Genomic DNA, 19,380 nt, shown 5'->3' with positions numbered 1-19,380 from the left:
CTCAGGGGCAGGACGAGGCTGAAGTGTATTGCCAAAAATTTCGGAAATGGTCCGTGCTGACACATTGGAACGAGTGTGCACTGGCCGCTAATTTTAGAAATGGCCTTTCTGAAGCCATTAAGAATGTTATGGTGGGTTTTCCCATTCCCAAAGGTCTGAATGATACTATGGCACTGGCTATTCAAATTGACCGGCGGTTGCGGGAGCGCAAAACCGCAAATTCCCTCATGGTGTTGTCTGAACAGACACCTAATTTGGTGCAATGTGATAGAAAAACTGCAAATTCCCTCATGGTGTTGTCTGAACAGACACCTGATTTAATGCAATGTGATAGAATCCTGACTAGAAATGAGCGGAAAATTCATAGACGCCGGAATGGCTTGTGCTACTACTGTGGTGATTCTACACATGTTATCTCAGCATGCTCTAAACGTATAGCTAAGGTTGTTAGTCCTGTCACCGTTGGTAATTTGCAACCTAAATTTATTCTGTCTGTAACTTTGATTTCCTCACTGTCATCTTATCCTGTCATGGCGTTTGTAGATTCAGGTGCTGCCCTGAGTCTCATGGATCTCTCATTTGCTAAGCGCTGTGGTTTTACTCTTGAACCATTAGAAAATCCTATTCCTCTTAGGGGTATTGATGCTACACCATTGGCAGCAAATAAACCGCAGTATTGGACACAGGTTACCATGTGCATGACTCCTGAACACCGCGAGGTGATACGTTTCTTGGTTTTACATAAAATGCATGATTTGGTTGTTTTAGGGCTGCCATGGTTACAGACTCATAATCCAGTCCTGGACTGGAAGGCTATGTCAGTCTCAAGTTGGGGCTGTCGTGGTATTCATGGGGATTCCCTGCCTGTGTCTATTGCTTCTTCTACGCCTTCGGAAGTTCCGGAGTATTTGTCTGATTATCAGGATGTCTTCAGTGAGTCTGAGTCCAGTGCACTGCCTCCTCATAGGGACTGTGACTGTGCTATAGATTTGATCCCAGGCAGTAAATTTCCTAAGGGAAGACTGTTTAATCTGTCGGTACCTGAACATACCGCTATGCGTTCATATATCAAGGAGTCTCTGGAGAAAGGACATATTCGTCCGTCTTCTTCTCCTCTTGGTGCGGGATTCTTTTTTGTGGCAAAAAAGGACGGATCTTTGAGACCTTGTATTGATTATCGGCTTTTAAATAAGGTCACTGTCAAATTTCAGTATCCTTTGCCGCTGTTGTCTGACTTGTTTGCCCGGATTAAGGGTGCCAAGTGGTTCACCAAGATAGACCTTCGTGGTGCGTACAACCTTGTGCGCATTAAGCAAGGTGATGAATGGAAAACCGCATTCAATACGCCCGAAGGTCATTTTGAGTACTTAGTGATGCCTTTTGGGCTCTCCAATGCGCCTTCAGTTTTTCAGTCCTTTATGCATGACATTTTCCGGAAGTATCTGGATAAATTTTTGATTGTTTATCTGGATGATATTTTGGTTTTTTCTGATAATTGGGATTCGCATGTGGAGCAGGTCAGGTTGGTCTTTAAAATTTTGCGTGAAAATTCTTTGTTTGTCAAGGGCTCTAAGTGTCTCTTTGGTGTACAGAAGGTTCCCTTTTTGGGGTTCATTTTTTCCCCTTCTGCTGTGGAGATGGACCCAGTCAAGGTCCGAGCTATTCTTGATTGGACTCAGCCCTCGTCAGTTAAGAGTCTTCAGAAGTTCTTGGGCTTCGCTAACTTCTACCGTCGTTTTATCGCTAATTTTTCTAGCATTGTGAAACCTTTGACGGATATGACCAAGAAGGGCTCCGATGTAGCTAACTGGGCTCCTGCTGCCGTGGAGGCTTTCCAGGAGTTGAAACGCCGGTTTACTTCGGCGCCTGTTTTGTGCCAGCCTGACGTCTCACTTCCCTTTCAGGTTGAGGTGGATGCTTCGGAGATTGGGGCAGGGGCCGTTTTGTCGCAGAGAGGCCCTGGTTGCTCTGTTATGAAACCTTGTGCCTTTTTCTCTAGGAAGTTTTCGCCTGCCGAGCGAAATTATGATGTGGGCAATCGGGAGTTGTTGGCCATGAAATGGGCATTTGAGGAGTGGCGTCATTGGCTCGAGGGTGCTAAGCATCGTGTGGTGGTCTTGACTGATCACAAAAATCTGATGTATCTCGAGTCTGCTAAACGCCTTAATCCGAGACAGGCCCGCTGGTCATTGTTTTTCTCCCGCTTTGATTTTGTTGTCTCGTATTTACCAGGTTCTAAGAATGTGAAGGCCGATGCTCTTTCTAGGAGCTTTGTGCCTGATGCTCCTGGAGTCGCTGATCCTGTTGGTATTCTTAAAGATGGAGTTATCTTGTCAGCTATTTCTCCGGATCTGCGACGTGTGTTGCAGAGATTTCAGGCTGATAGGCCTGAGTCTTGTCCACCTGACAGACTGTTTGTCCCGGATAAGTGGACCAGCAGAGTCATTTCCGAGGTTCATTCCTTGGTGTTGGCAGGTCACCCGGGAATTTTTGGCACCAGAGATCTGGTGGCCAGGTCCTTTTGGTGGCCTTCCTTGTCAAGGGATGTGCGGTCATTTGTGCAGTCCTGTGGGACTTGTGCTCGAGCTAAGCCTTGCTGTTCTCGTGCCAGCGGTTTGCTCTTGCCCTTGCCTGTCCCGAAGAGACCTTGGACACATATCTCCATGGATTTCATTTCTGATCTTCCGCTATCTCAGGGCATGTCCGTTATCTGGGTGATATGTGATCGCTTCTCCAAGATGGTCCATTTGGTTCCTTTGCCTAAGCTGCCTTCCTCTTCCGATCTGGTTCCTGTGTTTTTCCAGAACGTGGTTCGTTTGCACGGCATCCCTGAGAATATTGTGTCAGACAGAGGATCCCAGTTCGTTTCCAGGTTCTGGCGATCCTTTTGTAGTAGGATGGGCATTGATTTGTCGTTTTCGTCTGCTTTCCATCCTCAGACTAATGGACAGACGGAGCGAACCAATCAGACTTTGGAGGCTTATTTGAGGTGTTTTGTCTCTGCTGATCAGGACGATTGGGTGACATTCTTGCCGTTGGCTGAGTTTGCCCTTAATAATCGGGCTAGTTCCGCCACCTTGGTTTCGCCTTTTTTCTGCAACTCTGGTTTCCATCCTCGCTTTTCTTCGGGTCATGTGGAGCCTTCTGACTGTCCTGGGGTGGATTCTGTGGTGGATAGGTTGCAGCAGATCTGGAATCATGTGGTGGACAACTTGAAGTTGTCACAGGAGAAGGCTCAGCGCTTTGCCAACCGCCGCCGCGGTGTGGGTCCCCGACTACGTGTTGGGGATTTGGTATGGCTTTCTTCCCGCTTTGTTCCTATGAAGGTCTCCTCTCCCAAATTTAAACCTCGTTTTATTGGGCCTTACAAGATATTGGAAATCCTTAATCCTGTATCTTTTCGTCTGGATCTTCCTGTGTCGTTTGCTATTCACAATGTATTTCATAGGTCCTTGTTGCGGCGGTACATTGTGCCTGTAGTTCCTTCTGCTGAGCCTCCTGCTCCGGTGTTGGTTGAGGGCGAGTTGGAGTACGTGGTGGAGAAGATCTTGGATTCTCGCCTCTCCAGGCGGAGGCTTCAGTACCTGGTCAAGTGGAAGGGCTATGGTCAGGAGGATAATTCCTGGGTGGTCGCCTCTGATGTTCATGCGGCCGATTTAGTTCGTGCCTTTCATGCCGCTCATCCTGATCGCCCTGGTGGTCGTGGTGAGGGTTCGGTGACCCCTCACTAAGGGGGGGGTACTGTTGTGAAATTGCTTTTTGCTCCCTCTAGTGGTTACTAGTTTTTTGACTCTGGTTTTTCTGTCATTCCTTTTATCCGCACCTGGGTCGTTAGTTAGGGGTGTTGCTATATAAGCTCCCTGGACCTTCAGTTCAATGCCTGGCAACGTAGTTATCAGAGCTAGTCTTCTGTGCTCTTGTCTACTGATCCTGGTTCCAGTTATATCAGCTAAGTCTGCCTTTTGCTTTTTGCTATTTGTTTTGGTTTTGTATTTTTGTCCAGCTTGTTCCAAATCTATATCCTGACCTTTGCTGGAAGCTCTAGGGGGGCTGGTGTTCTCCCCCCGGACCGTTAGACGGTTCGGGGGTTCTTGAATTTCCAGTGTGGATTTTGATAGGGTTTTTGTTGACCATATAAGTTACCTTTCTTTATTCTGCTATCAGTAAGCGGGCCTCTCTGTGCTAAATCTGGTTCATTTCTGTGTTTGTCATTTCCTCTTACCTAACCGTCATTATTTGTGGGGGGCTTCTATCCAGCTTTGGGGTCCCCTTCTCTGGAGGCAAGAAAGGTCTTTGTTTTCCTCTACTAGGGGTAGCTAGATTCTCCGGCTGGCGCGTGTCATCTAGAATCAACGTAGGAATGATCCCCGGCTACTTCTAGTGTTGGCGTTAGGAGTAGATATATGGTCAACCCAGTTACCACTGCCCTATGAGCTGGATTTTTGTACTCTGCAGACTTCCACGTTCCTCTGAGACCCTCGCCATTGGGGTCATAACAATTTCCATTTTCCAATCAGGGTTAGGGTTAGGGTTGGGGCTAAAGTTAGGACTAGGGTTAGGGTTGGTATTAGGGTTAGGGTTGGTATTAGGGTTAGGGTTGGCATTAGGGTTAGGGTTGGCATTAGGGTTAGGGTTGGCATTAGGGTTAGGATTAGGTTTCAGATTATGATTAGAGGTGTGTTGGGCTTAGGGATTTGATTAGGTGTGTTTTGGGGTTAGGGTTTTGATTAGGGTTATGAATTGGGTTGGGATTAGGGGTGTGTTGGGGTTAGGATTGGAGTTAGAATTGGGGGGTTTCCACTGTTTAGGTACATCAGGGGGTCTCCAAACGCGATAGCCAATTTTGCGCTCAAAAAGTCAAATGGTGATCCCTCCCTTCTGAGCTCTGCCGTGCGCCCAAACAGTGGTTTACCCCCACATTTGGGGTATCAACGTACTCAGGACTAATTGGACAACAACTTTTGGGGTCCAGTTTCTCCTGGTAGCCTAGCAAAAATAAAAAAAAATTGGGGGCTAAAAAAATCATTTTTGTGAAAAAAAAAAAAAATTATTTTCACAAATCTGCATTATAAACTTCTGTGAAGCACTTGGGCATTCAAAGTGCTCACGACACATCTAGATAAGTTCCTTCGGGGGACTAGTTTCCAAAATGGGTTCACTTGTGTGGGGTTTCTACTGTTTAGGCACATCAGGGGTTCTGCAAACACAACATGACGCCCGCAGACCATTGTATCAAAGTCTGCATTCCAAAACAGCGCTCCTTGCCATCCGAGCTCTGCCATGCGCCCAAAGAGTGGTCCGCCCACATATGGGGTATCAGCGTACTCAGCATACATTGCACAATAAATTTTGGGGTCCAATTTCTCCTGTTACCCTTGTGAAAGTAAAAATTTTGGGGTGAAAAAAAATCATATTTTTTCCACAAAAATGATTTTTTATTTTCATGGCTCTACATTATAAACTTCTGTGAAGCAGTTGGGCATTCAAAATGCTCACCACACATCTAGATAAGTTCCTTGGGGGGGGATCTAGTTTCCAAAATGGGGTCAATTGTGGGGGGTTTCTACTGTTTAGGTACATCAGGAGCTCTGCAAATGCAACATGACATCCACAGACCATTCCATCAAAGTCTGCATTTTAAAACGTTACTACTTCCCTTCCGAGCCCCGATGTGTGCCCAAACAGTGGTACCCCCACACATGGGGTATCAGCGTACTCAGGACAAACTGGATAACAAATTTTGGCGTCCAATTTCTCCCGTTACCCTTGAGAAAATAAAAAATTGCAAGCTAAAAAATCATTTTTGAGGAATAAAAAAGAAGGATTATTTATTTTCACAGCTCTACATTATAAATTTCTGTGAAGCACTTTGGGGTTCAAAGTGCTCACCACACATCTGGATAATTTCCTTGGGGGGGGGTCTAGTTTCCAAAATGGGGTCAATTGTGGGGGGTTTCCACGGTTTAGGCACATCAGGGGCTCTCCAAACGCGACATGGCATCCGATCTATATTCCAGCCAATTCTGCATTGAAAATGTCAAACGGTGCTGCCTCTCTTCCCAGCTCTGCCATGCGCCCAAACTGTGGTTTACCCCCACATATGGGGTATCGGCGTACTCAGAACAAATTGCACAACAACATTTGTGGTCTAATTTCTCCTGTTTCCCTTGTAAAAATAAAAATTTGGGGGCGAAGAGATCATTTTTGTAGAAAAAATGCAATTTTTTATTTTCACGGCTCTACGTTATAAACTTCTGTGAAGCACCTGGGGTTTAAAGTGCTCACCACACATCTAGATAAGTTCCTTAAGGGGTCTAGTTTCCAAAATGGTGTCATTTGGGGGGGGGGGGTTTCTACTGTTTAGGCACATCAAGGGCTCTCCAAATGCAACATGGCGCCCGATCTCAATTCCAGCCAATTCTGCATTGAAAAAGTCAAACGGCGCTCCTCTTCCAAGCCCTGCGGTGCGCCCAAACAGTGGCTGATCCCCACATATGGGGTATCGGCATATTCAGGAGAAATTGCACAACGAATCTTGTTGTTCATTTTCTCTTTTTACACTTGTGAAAATAAAAAAAAAAATTGATTCTGAAGTAAAATGTTTGCAAAAAAAAGTTAAATGTTCATTTTTTCCTTCCACATTGTTTCAGTTCCTGTGAAGCCCGTAATGGGTTAATAAACTTCTTGAATGTGGTTTTGAGCACCTTGAGGGGTGTAGTTTTTAGAATGGTATCAAGTTTGGGTATCTTCTGTCACACCCCTCAAAGTGACTTTAAATGAGAGATGGTCCCTAAAAAAAAATGGTTTTGTAAATTTTGTTGTAAAAATGAGAAATCGCTGGTCAACTTTTAACCCTTATAACTTCCTAAGAAAAAAAAAAATTGTTTCCAAAATTGTGCTGATCTAAAGTGGGAAATGTTTTTTATTAACTATTTTGTGTGGCATTTCTCTCTGATTTAAGGGCATAAAAATTCAAAGTTTGAAAATTGCAAAATTTTTTAAATTTTCACCATATTTCCGTTTTTTTTCATAAATAATCGCAAGTAATATTGAAGAAATGTTACCACTAACAGGAAGTACAATATGTCAGGAAAAAACAATGTCAGAATCAGCGCAATCCATTAAAGCGTTCCAGAGTTATAACCTCATAAAGTGACAGTGGTAAGAATTGTAAAAATTGGCTTGGTCATTACGTACCAAATTGGCTCTGTCACTAAGGGGTTAAGACTAATATGACAACAGTGTATGGTTATTGAGCAACTGAAGAACAAATGCATAAATGCAAAACTCAACATATAGAGAACAGTCTATTCCTCCTGGCTTACAGAAAATAGACGTGTGGTTAATTAAGATAAAATGCTGTGTTGTCACACCAGATTTATATATTTTTTTATATTTGGCTGCTGTCACATACTAAGAGGCGCTTTTTATTGCAAAAACTGCATCACCATATTTTGAGAGCTATAATTTTTCCGTACTTTTGCTAACAGTCATGTGAGGGCTTGATTTTTGCAGGATGGGTTGACATTTATTGGTATAATTTTCGGACACAACATTATTTGTTGACCCGAGTGTAAGCTGACCCCCCTAACTTTGCCACAAAAAAACTGGGAAAACATAATGACGAGTATAAGACTAGGGTGGAAAATGCAGCAGCTACCGGTAATTTTAAAAATAAAAATAGCTACCAATAAAAGTAAAATTAATTGAGATATCAGAAGGTTAAGTGTTTTTGAATATCCATATTGAATCAGGAGCCCCATATAATGCTCCATACAGTACAAGATGGGCCCCATACAGTACTGCATAAAGATTAATAAGGGCCCCATAAGATGCTCCATTTGGCATTTGCCCAATATAAAGCTGCACAAATGTTCATTATGGCCCCATAAGATGCTCCATAGAGATATTTGCCGCATATAATGCTGCACAAATGTTGATTATGGCCCCATAAGATGCTCCATATAGATATTTGCCCCATATAGTGCTGCACAAATGTTGAATATGGCCCCATAAGATATTTGCCCCATATGCTGTTGCTGCGATTAAGAAAAAAAAAAAAAAAAATGACATACTCACCTCTCATCGCTCAGGCCCCCAACATTTGCAATACTCACCGATCCTCGCTGTGTCTTTCGCATCCTCTGCATTGATGCTTAGGCAGAGGGCCCGCACTAACGACGTCATCGCACCCTCTGACCTGAGCGTCACTGCAGAGAACGTGGAAGACGGAGCGGTGCCTGGAACTAAGAAAGGTGAATATCGCGCAGTGCTCCCCATCCCCATTATACTCACCTGCTCTTGGCGCGGTCCCTGCATCCACGGTCTACGGACGCTGACAGCTTCTTCTAGTGTTGAGCGGCTCCACCCCTATGGGAGTGGAGTCGGGTCCATATTCACTACTGTAATGAGCGGTACAAAGTGACCACTCAACGCTGGAAACAGCTGTCAGCACCCGGAGACAGGAGATGCAGGGACCTCGCCAGGAGCAGGTGAGTATGTCACAGCTGCCGCTCCCCCTTCCCCGCTGACCCCCCTGGGACAATGACTCGAGTATAAGCTGAGAGGGGCACTTTCAGCCTAAAAAAAGTTCTGAAAACTTCGGCTTATACTCGAGTATATACGGTTTATTTATTGGATTAATATTTTTTCTTTTTGTTCATTATTTTGTGATTTATTTTTTTTTTAAATACTTTTACATTTTATTAAGTTTTTTTTTTTTTTTTTATTAAACTCTTACTTTGTCCCAGGATGGGAGATCAACTGTATAATGACATATCACTGATCTACCTGATCACCTGATCATATCTATATGGCAGTTTGCGGTAACAGCTCCTGCGGCGCCGTGTATATACGGAGCAATTCTGGAAGCGGTTTAAAAGATGCTGTCTGTGAATGGATGGATGAGCCAAGTTGTGCCCTTTCAAATACTTGTGCCTTCCTACACAGACAATAGGAAATGTTCCTTCTAGCACAGACCATTTGCTAACATCCCTCTAAGCTGAGAATCCAGGAGCAAAGGTGCCAGGATGGACACCTACCTCCAGCAAAACCCCCTTTGTGCTTACAATATTGGTATATCCAGTTTCACCCTTTTGTCAACTAAATGTAACTCTACTGCCTGATTGATTTCAGTTATTATTTCCTTCACACTCTACATGAGTTTTTAGATGAGGAAGATATGATTCCTAGGAATAATATTACCACATAAAAAATAGTTTCTACCCTGTATGCGTTCTCTGATGTGCAACAAGTTTTGAACTTGAAATATAACATTTCCCACATTCTCGACATGAATATGGCTTCTCTCCTGTGTGAATTCTTTGATGTTTAATAAGCTCTTGTCTCTGGGTAAAACATTTCCCACATTCTGGACATGGATATGGCTTCTCTCCTGTGTGAATTCTTTGATGTGTAATAAGATCGTGTCTCTGGATAAAACATTTCCCACATTCTGGACATTGATATGGCTTCTCTCCTGTGTGGATTCTTTGATGTTTAAGAAGATTTGATCTCTGGATAAAACATTTCCCACATTCTGGACATGGATATGGCTTCTCTCCTGTGTGACTTCTTTGATGTTTAAGAAGATCTGATCTCTGGATAAAACATTTCCCACATTCTGGACATGGATATGGCTTTTCCCCTGTGTGACTTCTTTGGTGTCTAAGAAGAACTGATTTGAAGTTAAAACTTTTCCCGCATTCGTGACATAAAAGTGGCTTCACCCCTGTATGAGTTCTCTGATGTACGCGGAAATTTGATTTCTGGTTAAAAGATTTTCCACATTCTGAACATGAAAATAGCTTTTCCCCTGTGTGAATTTGATGATGCTTAATGAAATGTGATTTGCGGTTGAAACATTTTCCACATTCTGGACATGAATATGGCTTCTCACCTGTGTGAATTCTCTCATGTGCAAGCAATTTAGATTTATGTTTAAAATATTTCCCACATTCTGAACAGGAAAATGGTTTCTTCTCTGTGGGAATTATTTGATGTTCAACATCACTTTTGCTGCTTTCATTTTGCTTAACAGTCTGTGATGAATCCAAACAGGTGACTGATTGCAAAGACTCTGATGATTGATTTTTGCTCTGAAGGGCTGGAGGTATAGCTGGAATAATGGCATGCTTTTCATAGGTATCTGGTTTGACACCACAGTCATCTGCAAAGATTAAAACTGATTTTATTATTTTTCAATATCAATGCTTTATATTTTATATCATTTCTATATACATAAATTTTATACAAATTAAAGTATAATGATACTATGACCTAAGACAGTGGTGAGCCACCTGTTCACAAATCCCATGGTACTGAACCACGAAAGTACAATCGACAAACCTAATACACAAACGCAGAAAAGTTTGAAACAATAAAGGGAGGATTACAAATAAGCTTTATTGCAATACAACATATAGCAACAGATAAAAATTATAGACCATGAAAACATGTAAGATTCTTAAAGGGGTATTCCCATCTCTGATCAACTAGCCCAATATGTTGTATTAGGAAGAAATATGTAGTATAGTTCTTCTGACTCGTTATGTTGCTCATCTCATGTGCAGGGTATTGCATTATCTTAGGCATCCATGGTTACTACCACTCATAGTGACTGTTAGTTGTTAGTGGTCATAACCATGGATACCTAAGCTACTGCAATGTCCTGGACATGGGTTAAGTCACAGAGAATCAGGAAAACTATACCACATTTCTAATTGGAGGTATTTGCTATTATTATTACACCCACTATATTTTGTGATAGGATCTTGGAAATGGGAGTACCTCCTTTAGGCCTCTGTAACAACTCTGCTGGCATCACGGCATGACCTCGCATCTCTCACACTATCTTACCTACTGCTCCAGGTCATGATGTGGTTTCTGTTTCTTGCCAGCTCCATGTTCTGTGTCTCTGCTCTCTGCATGCTTCATGGTTCTGTGTATAGAGGGGCGGCGCCTGAACTCTCTGGTTCTTATAGGAATCAGGTGCATCTGTCCAATCTGTTCATGACCAATTGCCAGGAGACCTCCAGTATTTAGTTCAGCTCCACCCAGTGGTCTGGGCCTGTGCAATGTGTTAGCTCAGTTAGTGTCTTGCTTCTGAGTTTGCCTGGCCTTGCTCTGAGTTACTCCCTCTCTGGAGGATTCTCTGTGTTATTTCCTTGGTCTTGTTGTCCGCCCACCAGGAGGCAGAATATCCTGGTCCCAGTGTCTTTGTCCTTGTGTCTTGTTCCATTGCCTTGTCTGTACTTGGTCTTACCTCGGTCTCCTAGTCTTTGGCTTCCTTCCCTGTTGTCTTTCCTTGTATTCTCAGTCTGCTTTCACTCCGCACTCTTGCAGCTCTGCCTGCTCTGAACCTTTGTGACTTTACCTCTGCTCCTCACTTCTGCGTTTCTGCTCCTTTCTACTCAGCTTATCTTCTGCTGTTGCAGTTATCCCTTGCTGCAGCTTCTCTCCACATTCTTTGTGGCTCTGCTCAGCTTTGCTGCAGAGACCCCTCCCGCAGCTCCTCTCCGCTCCTTGCGGTTCTACCTGGCTCCACTCCTTGCGGTTCTACCTGGCTCCACTCCTTGCGGTTCTACCTGGCTCCGCTCCTTGCGGTTCTACCTGGCTCCGCTCCTTGCGGTTCTACCTGGCTCCGCTCCTTGCGGTTCTACCTGGCTCCGCTCCTTGCGGTTCTACCTGGCTCCGCTCCTTGCGGTTCTACCTGGCTCCGCTCCTTGCGGTTCTACTTCTCCTGCACTTGGCTCCGCCGCCAGCTCTTGGCTCCGCCTCCTGCCTGTCTGCACTTGGCTCCGCCTCCAGCTCTTGGCTCCGCCTCCTGCCTGTCTGCACTTGGCTCCGCCTCCAGTTCTTGGCTCCGCCTCCTGCGGTTTCTGTTCTTGGCTCTAGCTCCTGTGCTTTCGCTCTGCATCCGCTCTTGCGGTCTTTATCTACGTATTCCTAGGTCCTCGTGTCTGAACAGGTTCTTACCCGTTCTATATACCTGCCTGCAGACCGGTCCCTACCGGTTCTTCCAGTGTACCAGTCTTGTCCACCAGTCCTGCCAGTGAGCCAGCCGTGCCCGCCTGCCTTTCCAGAGAGCCAGCCGTGCCCGCCTGCCTGACAGTGTTCCTGTTGTACCCGTCTGCCTGCCTATGTGCCAGCCGTGCCCGCTTGCTTGTCTATGTTCCGTTCCCCGGTGGGATCAGCAGCCACAACCAGACTCCACCCTGGAGTGGTACCTGGTAGCTTCCTATTGCACAAGTCTGACCTCACCATCAGAGGCTCCAGCGAACACCTAGGAAGCTACTTAGTTACGCCCCTTCCAGGGAGGTTTGGTCTGTGGCACAGTGGGGCCACACACCTCCGCACGCCCGCGCCAACCAGTCTGGGCGCGAGCATGACAGCCTCCTTCACACGTCAGTGTGTCTGGTACATGTGATGATAGTTTTCATAAGTCCTGGAGACACTTAAGCACGTAGACCCATTCAAGTGAATGGATCTGTGCACACGTCAGTGGCTGTGGGCAAGACACGCCGACATGAATTTTTTTTTTGCAGCAAAGGCCGCAAAACGTCTCGCGCATGTGCACACTGATGACACACGGCTGACATCTGTGGGTCAACAGTGTGACATGTACCAGCGCCGGGAAATCAGCGGTAGTGTTCATGATAATCCCCGGCTCCAGGTGAAGACAGATCACATCATTGTACCCTGCTCTGACTGTGATCAGCGTGAGCAGGGGACAATCCTGAGAGAAGTATTCAGCCCCTGCTGTCTATATAATTTTACTCCAATTCTAAAATAAAAAAAAATAAAAATCACATTATACTCACCTTAACACCTAATAACCTGAAGCCATTGTCCTGTGTAAAGAAACTAAAATGAAAAAAAAAACAACAATATCACCTCACCTGTCCAAAGTTGAAAGAATCCAAAGTGTCCCACGCCAAATCCGTTTGTGCGACATCTGCTCAAAAGCACGAGCAGTGACCCGAGGCGACCGATCAAGTTGAAAAGCTGGGGAGAATGACTTGTTGCACCCCAATTTCTCAAGGTGAACTGCGATGATCTCACTAAGGTCAGCACAGTTTATGGGCCCGCTCTCGCTGAAGGGAGTAATTTTCCCCAGCTCTTCAGTGGAAGCGGTTGCCTCATAACCCTCCATCAAAGTCCATCACACCTAAAAGCACTACAAATATTGGCTGATAAATTAACTCATTCAACCTTTATCTACCCCCAATTCCTTAAGATGGCTGGACCATCATTGTAGGCAAGCCCCCGTACTTTGTGTCACTCCCACCACATTGTAGATTGTAAGCTCTTACAGGCACGGTCGTCAATATCTTTGCATTATCCATTTACTTTGTTATGAGTGTTGTATATGAACTGTTGAATTGTAAAGCGCTGTGGAATATGTTGGTGCTATATAAAGATTATTATATTATTATTATGAGCAAATATCACACAGATGGCTTACAGCGGTGGAAACTCTGCAGTCTTTCAACTTTGGGCAGGTGAGAGATATTGTTGTCTTTTATTTTTGCTTGTTTACAAGGGACAATCGCTTCAGAGGATTAGGTGCTAAGGGCTTGTACCCATTAGGCTGTGTGCACACGTAGCAGATTTTTCACGTTTTGTTTCACGTTTTTTCGCTATAAAAATGCTATAACACTGCGAAAAAAAGCTCACATTAAGCAGCCTATTTAATAGAATGCAATCCGCATTTTTTTGCACATGCTGCGTTGTTTTCCTGAGCGGAATCGCATTCCAGAAAACAATGCATGTTTGTTAAATTTGCGGAATCGCGGGGATTCTGCACACCTACGAATTCATTGATCTGCTTACTTCCCGCACGGGGCTGTGCCCACCATGCGGGAAGTAAGCAGATCATGAGCGGTTGGTACCCAGAGTGGAGGAGAGGAGACTCTCCTCCACGGACTGGGCACCATATAATTGTTTAAAAAAAAAAAAGAATTAAAATAACAAATCGTGATATACTCACCTTCTGAAGGCCCGGAGTCTTCCCGCCTCTCAGCGGTGCACGCGGCCGCTTCCGTTCCCATTTCCCATGGATGCTTTGTGTGAAGGACCTGCGATGACGTCGCGGTCACGTGACCGTGACGTCATCGCAAGTCCTGCACACAAAACATCTATAGGATATAGGATCTATATATTGTTAGATAGCAGCTTATTTGTTTAGTTAGTGCCGGACAGGCTAGGAAAAAACAAAACATAAAAATAAATCCTATGTTGCTTTCACGTTAATAAATCTGACCTGAGGTCAGTCATCTTGGAAACCTGCTGTCGCCTCAGAGTTCAATGCACAAACCACGTGACCTTTGACCCCAGCAAAGGCGATCCCGGAGTGTTTTGTTACATTGTGGTGGAGAACCGGGCATCACGTGGCACAGGCGACAGTATGGAAGACGTGGTGAAAGCCCTAGTACAGTCCACTGCCGTACAGCAGCAGGCCACTGCCGCACAGCATGAAGCTAATCGCTTGATGGCCGCACAGCTGAAGGAGTTATTGGACATGACGGTTGCAGACCGCCAGCTTCTCCAACAGGTGGCGCAGCGCCTGGTGAGCATGCCTGAGGTAGACCCGGAAGCAGAGTCCAGAAGGATCCATGTGAGTCGGTACTGGCAAAAGTTGACTGCAGAAGATGACGTCGAAGCATACCTGACAACGTTCGAGCGGACGGCGTTGAGGGAGAAGTGGACGAAGGCACGATGGGCCGATTTGATTGCTCCGTTTCTCTCCGGCGAGGCCCAAAAAGCTTACCATGACTTAGACCCGGAAGTCGCTCAGGACTTTGAGAAGCTGAAAGTTGAGATCCTGGCCCGGCTGGGTGTGACGACGGCTGTCCGTGCACAGAGGGTACATCAGTGGACCTATCAGCAAGATAAACCGCCGCGATCGCAGATGTTCGACCTGATCTACTTGATAAAGAAATGGCTGCAACCCGAGGTACTGACAACTCCGGAGATAATCCAGCGGGTCGTTCTGGACAAGTACCTGAGAGTACTACCACCGGCGCTGAAAAAGTGGGTGAGCCAAGGAAACCCTGCGACAGCGGATCAACTGGTGGACTTGGTGGAGCGTTATTTCGTGGCGGAAGGACTTCCTGATGATACCGCTACTACCCGAACTGTACCTCCTCCTCGTGGAACCGGTAAGACTGTTCCAGGGACTGCGGGGGAAGGAAAATTGCCAAAAACTGTGGGGGAGGAATACGGGACTGCTCGCACCCCGAGATCAAGGGTGTCGGACTCTGGTTTCAATAGGGGGCTTGTTAGGTGTTTCCGTTGCCATGAGAAGGGCCATGTTTCTGCGAACTGTCCTGTTACCACTGAACTCATGCAGTGCGACATTACGGACTCTAAGAAACGCATGTCTTTGGTTACACGGCTAGTAAGTGTGAATGCGGGTCAAAATGATATAGCGAAACACGAAACACCTGTGTGAATTATCTGTTGATGGGAAAAGTGTTGTGGCGTTACTAGACTCTGGAAGTGTGGTGACTCTGGTGAAAGCTAGTCTGGTGGCACTTTCATCGGGTTCGTCTGACAAATTTTCTGTAACGTGTGTGCATGGTGACACCTGTTCGTACCTAACGGCGGTCATATCGATTTCCACTCCCTATGGGTCTGTGCAACACAAAGTGGGACTCGTTCCCGCATTGTTACATGATATAATCCTGGGCAGGGAATTTCCCCATTTCTGGCAGTTGTGGGAGAATCAGTTGCTCCTTCACCGTAGCTGTGAATCTTTTCCCATGCCATCTGGAGGTCCCGAACTCTTAGAGGAGGTCCCACAGGCAGACGTTGCTAGGGAGGTTATTGAATCTAACCTTCAGTTCCCCTTCTCAGTTATGGTGGGGAAACTGAGGAAACTGAGGAAACTCAGCGAGAGGCGGAGGCAGACAGCCATCCAGCACCCTGCCTACCAGATTTGGGAGTCCAGTTGGATGACTTCCACAGCGAGCAAATGAGAGATCCTACCCTGACTCCGGCTAGGAAAAATGTAAAAATGATAGATGGGGTACCCGTAGAACCTGACACTAGGCTAGCGTACCCGTACATGGTTCTTGAAAATGATTTGCTCTACCAGGTAGAGAAAAAAGGGGAAGATATTGTGCAACAGTTAGTGGTTCCCAAACCTTATCGGCGGAAGGTACTGGACCTGGCCCACGGACATATAATGGGGGGACATCTGGGGGTACAGAAAACCACAGAAAGGATATCGCATTGTTTTGTGTGGCCCGGAATACATAATTATGTGCGTAACTATTGTGAGTCCTGTCCAGAGTGCCAAATCTCTGCGCCTAAAACTCGGTTCTGTAGCCCTTTGGTACCCCTCCCTATCATTGGGTTACATGGAGTCCTTTGCAGCCCAACTGAGGCAACAAGTTGCTGAACTTCAGAACTTTGGTACCACCTACCAAGAGAAATTTTCAAGTTGCAGACACAGGTGTAGGGTCAGAAAAAGGAAATTATTGAGTTGCAGAGGCAACTTCTGGAATTGTGCAACTCTGGCCTGGAATCAAACGCACGCATTACGCTGCCTGCAAATTTCAGGGGGGAGGTCATTATCACTACCATGGATTCCTAAATCAATGTCGTATCTATTTCCAGATGCATCCTTCTCTGTTTACCAGTGACAGTAAAAGGGTTCTGTTTATCATTAATCTCCTGACTGATGAGGCGCTTGCATGGGCCTCACCTTATTTGGAGAAGAACTCTGACCTCCTAAATGACTTAGGGTACCGTCACACAGTGCCATTTTCATCGCTACGACGGTACGATTCGTGACGTTCTAGCGATATCGTTACGATATCGCAGTGTCTGACACGCAGCAGCGATCAGGGACCCTGCTGAGAATCGTACGTCGTAGCAGATCGTATGGAACTTTCTTTCGTCGCTTGATCACCCGCTGACATCGCTGGATCGTTGTGTGTGACAGCAATCCAGCGATGTGTTCGCTTGTAACCATGGTAAACATCGGGTAACTAAGCGCAGGGCCGCGCTTAGTAACCCGATGTTTACCCTGGTTACCAGCGTAAACGTAAAAAAAACAAACAGTACATACTTACATTCCGGTGTCTGTCCTCCGGCGTCTCAGCTTCTCTGCACTGTGAGCGCCTGCCGGCCGGAAAGCGTGCACAGCGGTGACGTCTGACGTCACCGCTGTGCTTTCCGGCTGGCGCAGACACAGTGGAGAGAAGCAGAACGCCGGGGGACAGATACCGGAATGTAAGTATGTACTGTTTGTTTTTTTTACGTTTACGCTGGTAACCAGGGTAAACATCGGGTTACTAAGCGCGGCCCTGCGCTTAGTAACGCGATGTTTACCCTGGTTACCCGGGGACTTCGGCATCGCTCCAGCGCCGTGATTGCAAAGTGTGACCGCAGTCTACGACGCTGGAGCGATAATCATACGACGCTGCGACGTCACGGATCGTGCCGTCGTAGCGATGAAAATGGCACTGTGTGACGGTACCCTTAGTCTCTTTCATCACTACTATGGACCAAGTGTTTGATGATCCAAATCATTGTGCGACAGCTGAAACCAAATTGCAGAACCTACGTCAAAGGCGGTGCTCTGTAGCTCAATATACCTCTGAATTCCGCCGCTGGGTGGCAGACACCACATGGAATTTGGCTGCCCAGAGAAGTCAATTTTGCCGAGGATTATCAGAGCTAATCAAAGATGAACTTGCAAGGGTTGAGACCCCTGATAATTTGGAGGACTTTATTCAGCTATGCATCCGAATTGATCAGAGACTCACTGAACGAAGAAAGGAAAGGCTGCGAGTGTTTGGAAACACCCCTGACTACTTCTTTACTCAATCAGTATTAAAAAAAAAAATACAACAGAAAAAGGAAACTCTTCCTGAACTTATGCAAATCGATGTAATCCGTAAACCTCTCTCTGCAGTAGAGAAGGAGAGGCTGCGTACCAAGAATCTGTGTCTCTATTGTGGGGCACTGGACATTTTTCCATCAACTGTTCTAGTAAAAGGACCATATCCTTCACAAATCCCAGGGCTGAAAGCAATTTAGACCTCTTTGAACAGCCAGACCCAGTTCTGCAGACGATCTCGTCCGTAATGCAAGATAAAGGACAAGAGCAGACACCATCATCTCATTTTGTCGTTCCCATACAGGTCATAATTGGGAGCCAAACAATACAATGCTCTGCCATATTAGATTCTGGAGCAGGAGGTACTTTCATGGACTTACAATTCACACTTGACAATAACATTGCAAGTAGGACTAAATCCATGCTGATCGATATGGAAACGGTGGATGGATCACCTTTATCATCTGGACCGGTTACTCACAAGACAAACTGGAAATCTGTATGGAGTCGAATCACCATGAAGCGGTTAGTTTTCATCTCATTTCATCTCCAAAATTTCCAGTTATTCTAGGAATTCCCTGGTTTTCAATTCATAACCCATCTATCAATTGGGCATCGAGGACCATTACCTTCCCCTCTAAGTACTGTAAGAACTATTTCCATGCTAAGGTATCTGCTTCCAAATGAATTCAAATTTCCGAGATTTCTCATCAAAGTGATGATAAACTACCACCTCAGTACCAGCATTTCACTGAAGTCTCCAGTAAGAAGAAAGCCAATCAACTGCCTCCTCATTGTCCTTATGACTGTCCCGTTGAATTACTTCCTGGAGCGTCAATTCCATTTGGGCAAATTTACAATCTTTCTGAGCCAGAATTAAAAGTATTAAAAGGAACACCTGGACGAAAATTTAGAGAAAGGCTTTATTCAACCTTCTTCGTCATCAGCTGGGAGCACCCTTATTTTTTGTAGAAAAGGACTCAACCCTGCAACCATGTATCGATTATTCTTAATGTTAATTTTATTGATTTATCTATTTACCCACTCCCCTTAATCCCTGAGTTACTGGAGAGACTGCATTCTGCCAGACTTTTTACCAAACTCGATCTAAGAAGGGCTTATAATCTCATACGAATCATACGAGATGAGTGGAAGACTGCCTTTAGAACTCGATAAGGACATTTTGATTATCTGGTTATGCCTTTCGGCCTTAGCAACGCCCCTGTCACCTTTCAGCAATTCATCAATGATGTTTTTCAAGATTTTTTTGGATCAGTTTGTTGTTTATCTTGAGGACATAGTTATATTTTCAGATACCCTGGAGGAGCATCGCAGACATGTCCAGTTAGTCCTGGAACGTCTACTAGAAAACCAGCTCTATATTGAACTCAAAAACTGTGAATTCGAACAAACCAGAACTCAATTTCTGGGATATATCATCTGCCCAGAAGGTCTGAACATGGATCCCAGTAAGATCAGAGCTGCCTACCCTAAAAAATTTAGAAGACGTTCAGCACTTTATAGGATTT

The 19,380-nt window shown here is 45.3% G+C and overlaps 1 protein-coding gene across 1 annotated transcript in view; it reads right to left on the bottom strand.

The window, feature by feature from the left end:
- Positions 1 to 4,506: 4,506 nt before the first annotated feature.
- LOC143768080 (uncharacterized) overlaps positions 4,507 to 19,380 on the bottom strand; it is a 35,094-nt gene continuing 20,220 nt past the window's right edge. The window contains exon 7 of the mRNA XM_077256769.1: positions 4,507 to 10,168. Coding sequence (XP_077112884.1) covers positions 9,222 to 10,168 — 947 coding nt within the window. The 3' untranslated portion in view covers positions 4,507 to 9,221. The remainder of the gene's footprint in view (positions 10,169 to 19,380) is intronic.

Source organism: Ranitomeya variabilis, chromosome 4 (genome assembly GCF_051348905.1).
Source record: "Ranitomeya variabilis isolate aRanVar5 chromosome 4, aRanVar5.hap1, whole genome shotgun sequence".
NCBI classification, from domain to species: Eukaryota; Metazoa; Chordata; class Amphibia; order Anura; family Dendrobatidae; genus Ranitomeya; species Ranitomeya variabilis.
This window is presented reverse-complemented; position numbering and strand designations above follow the sequence as displayed.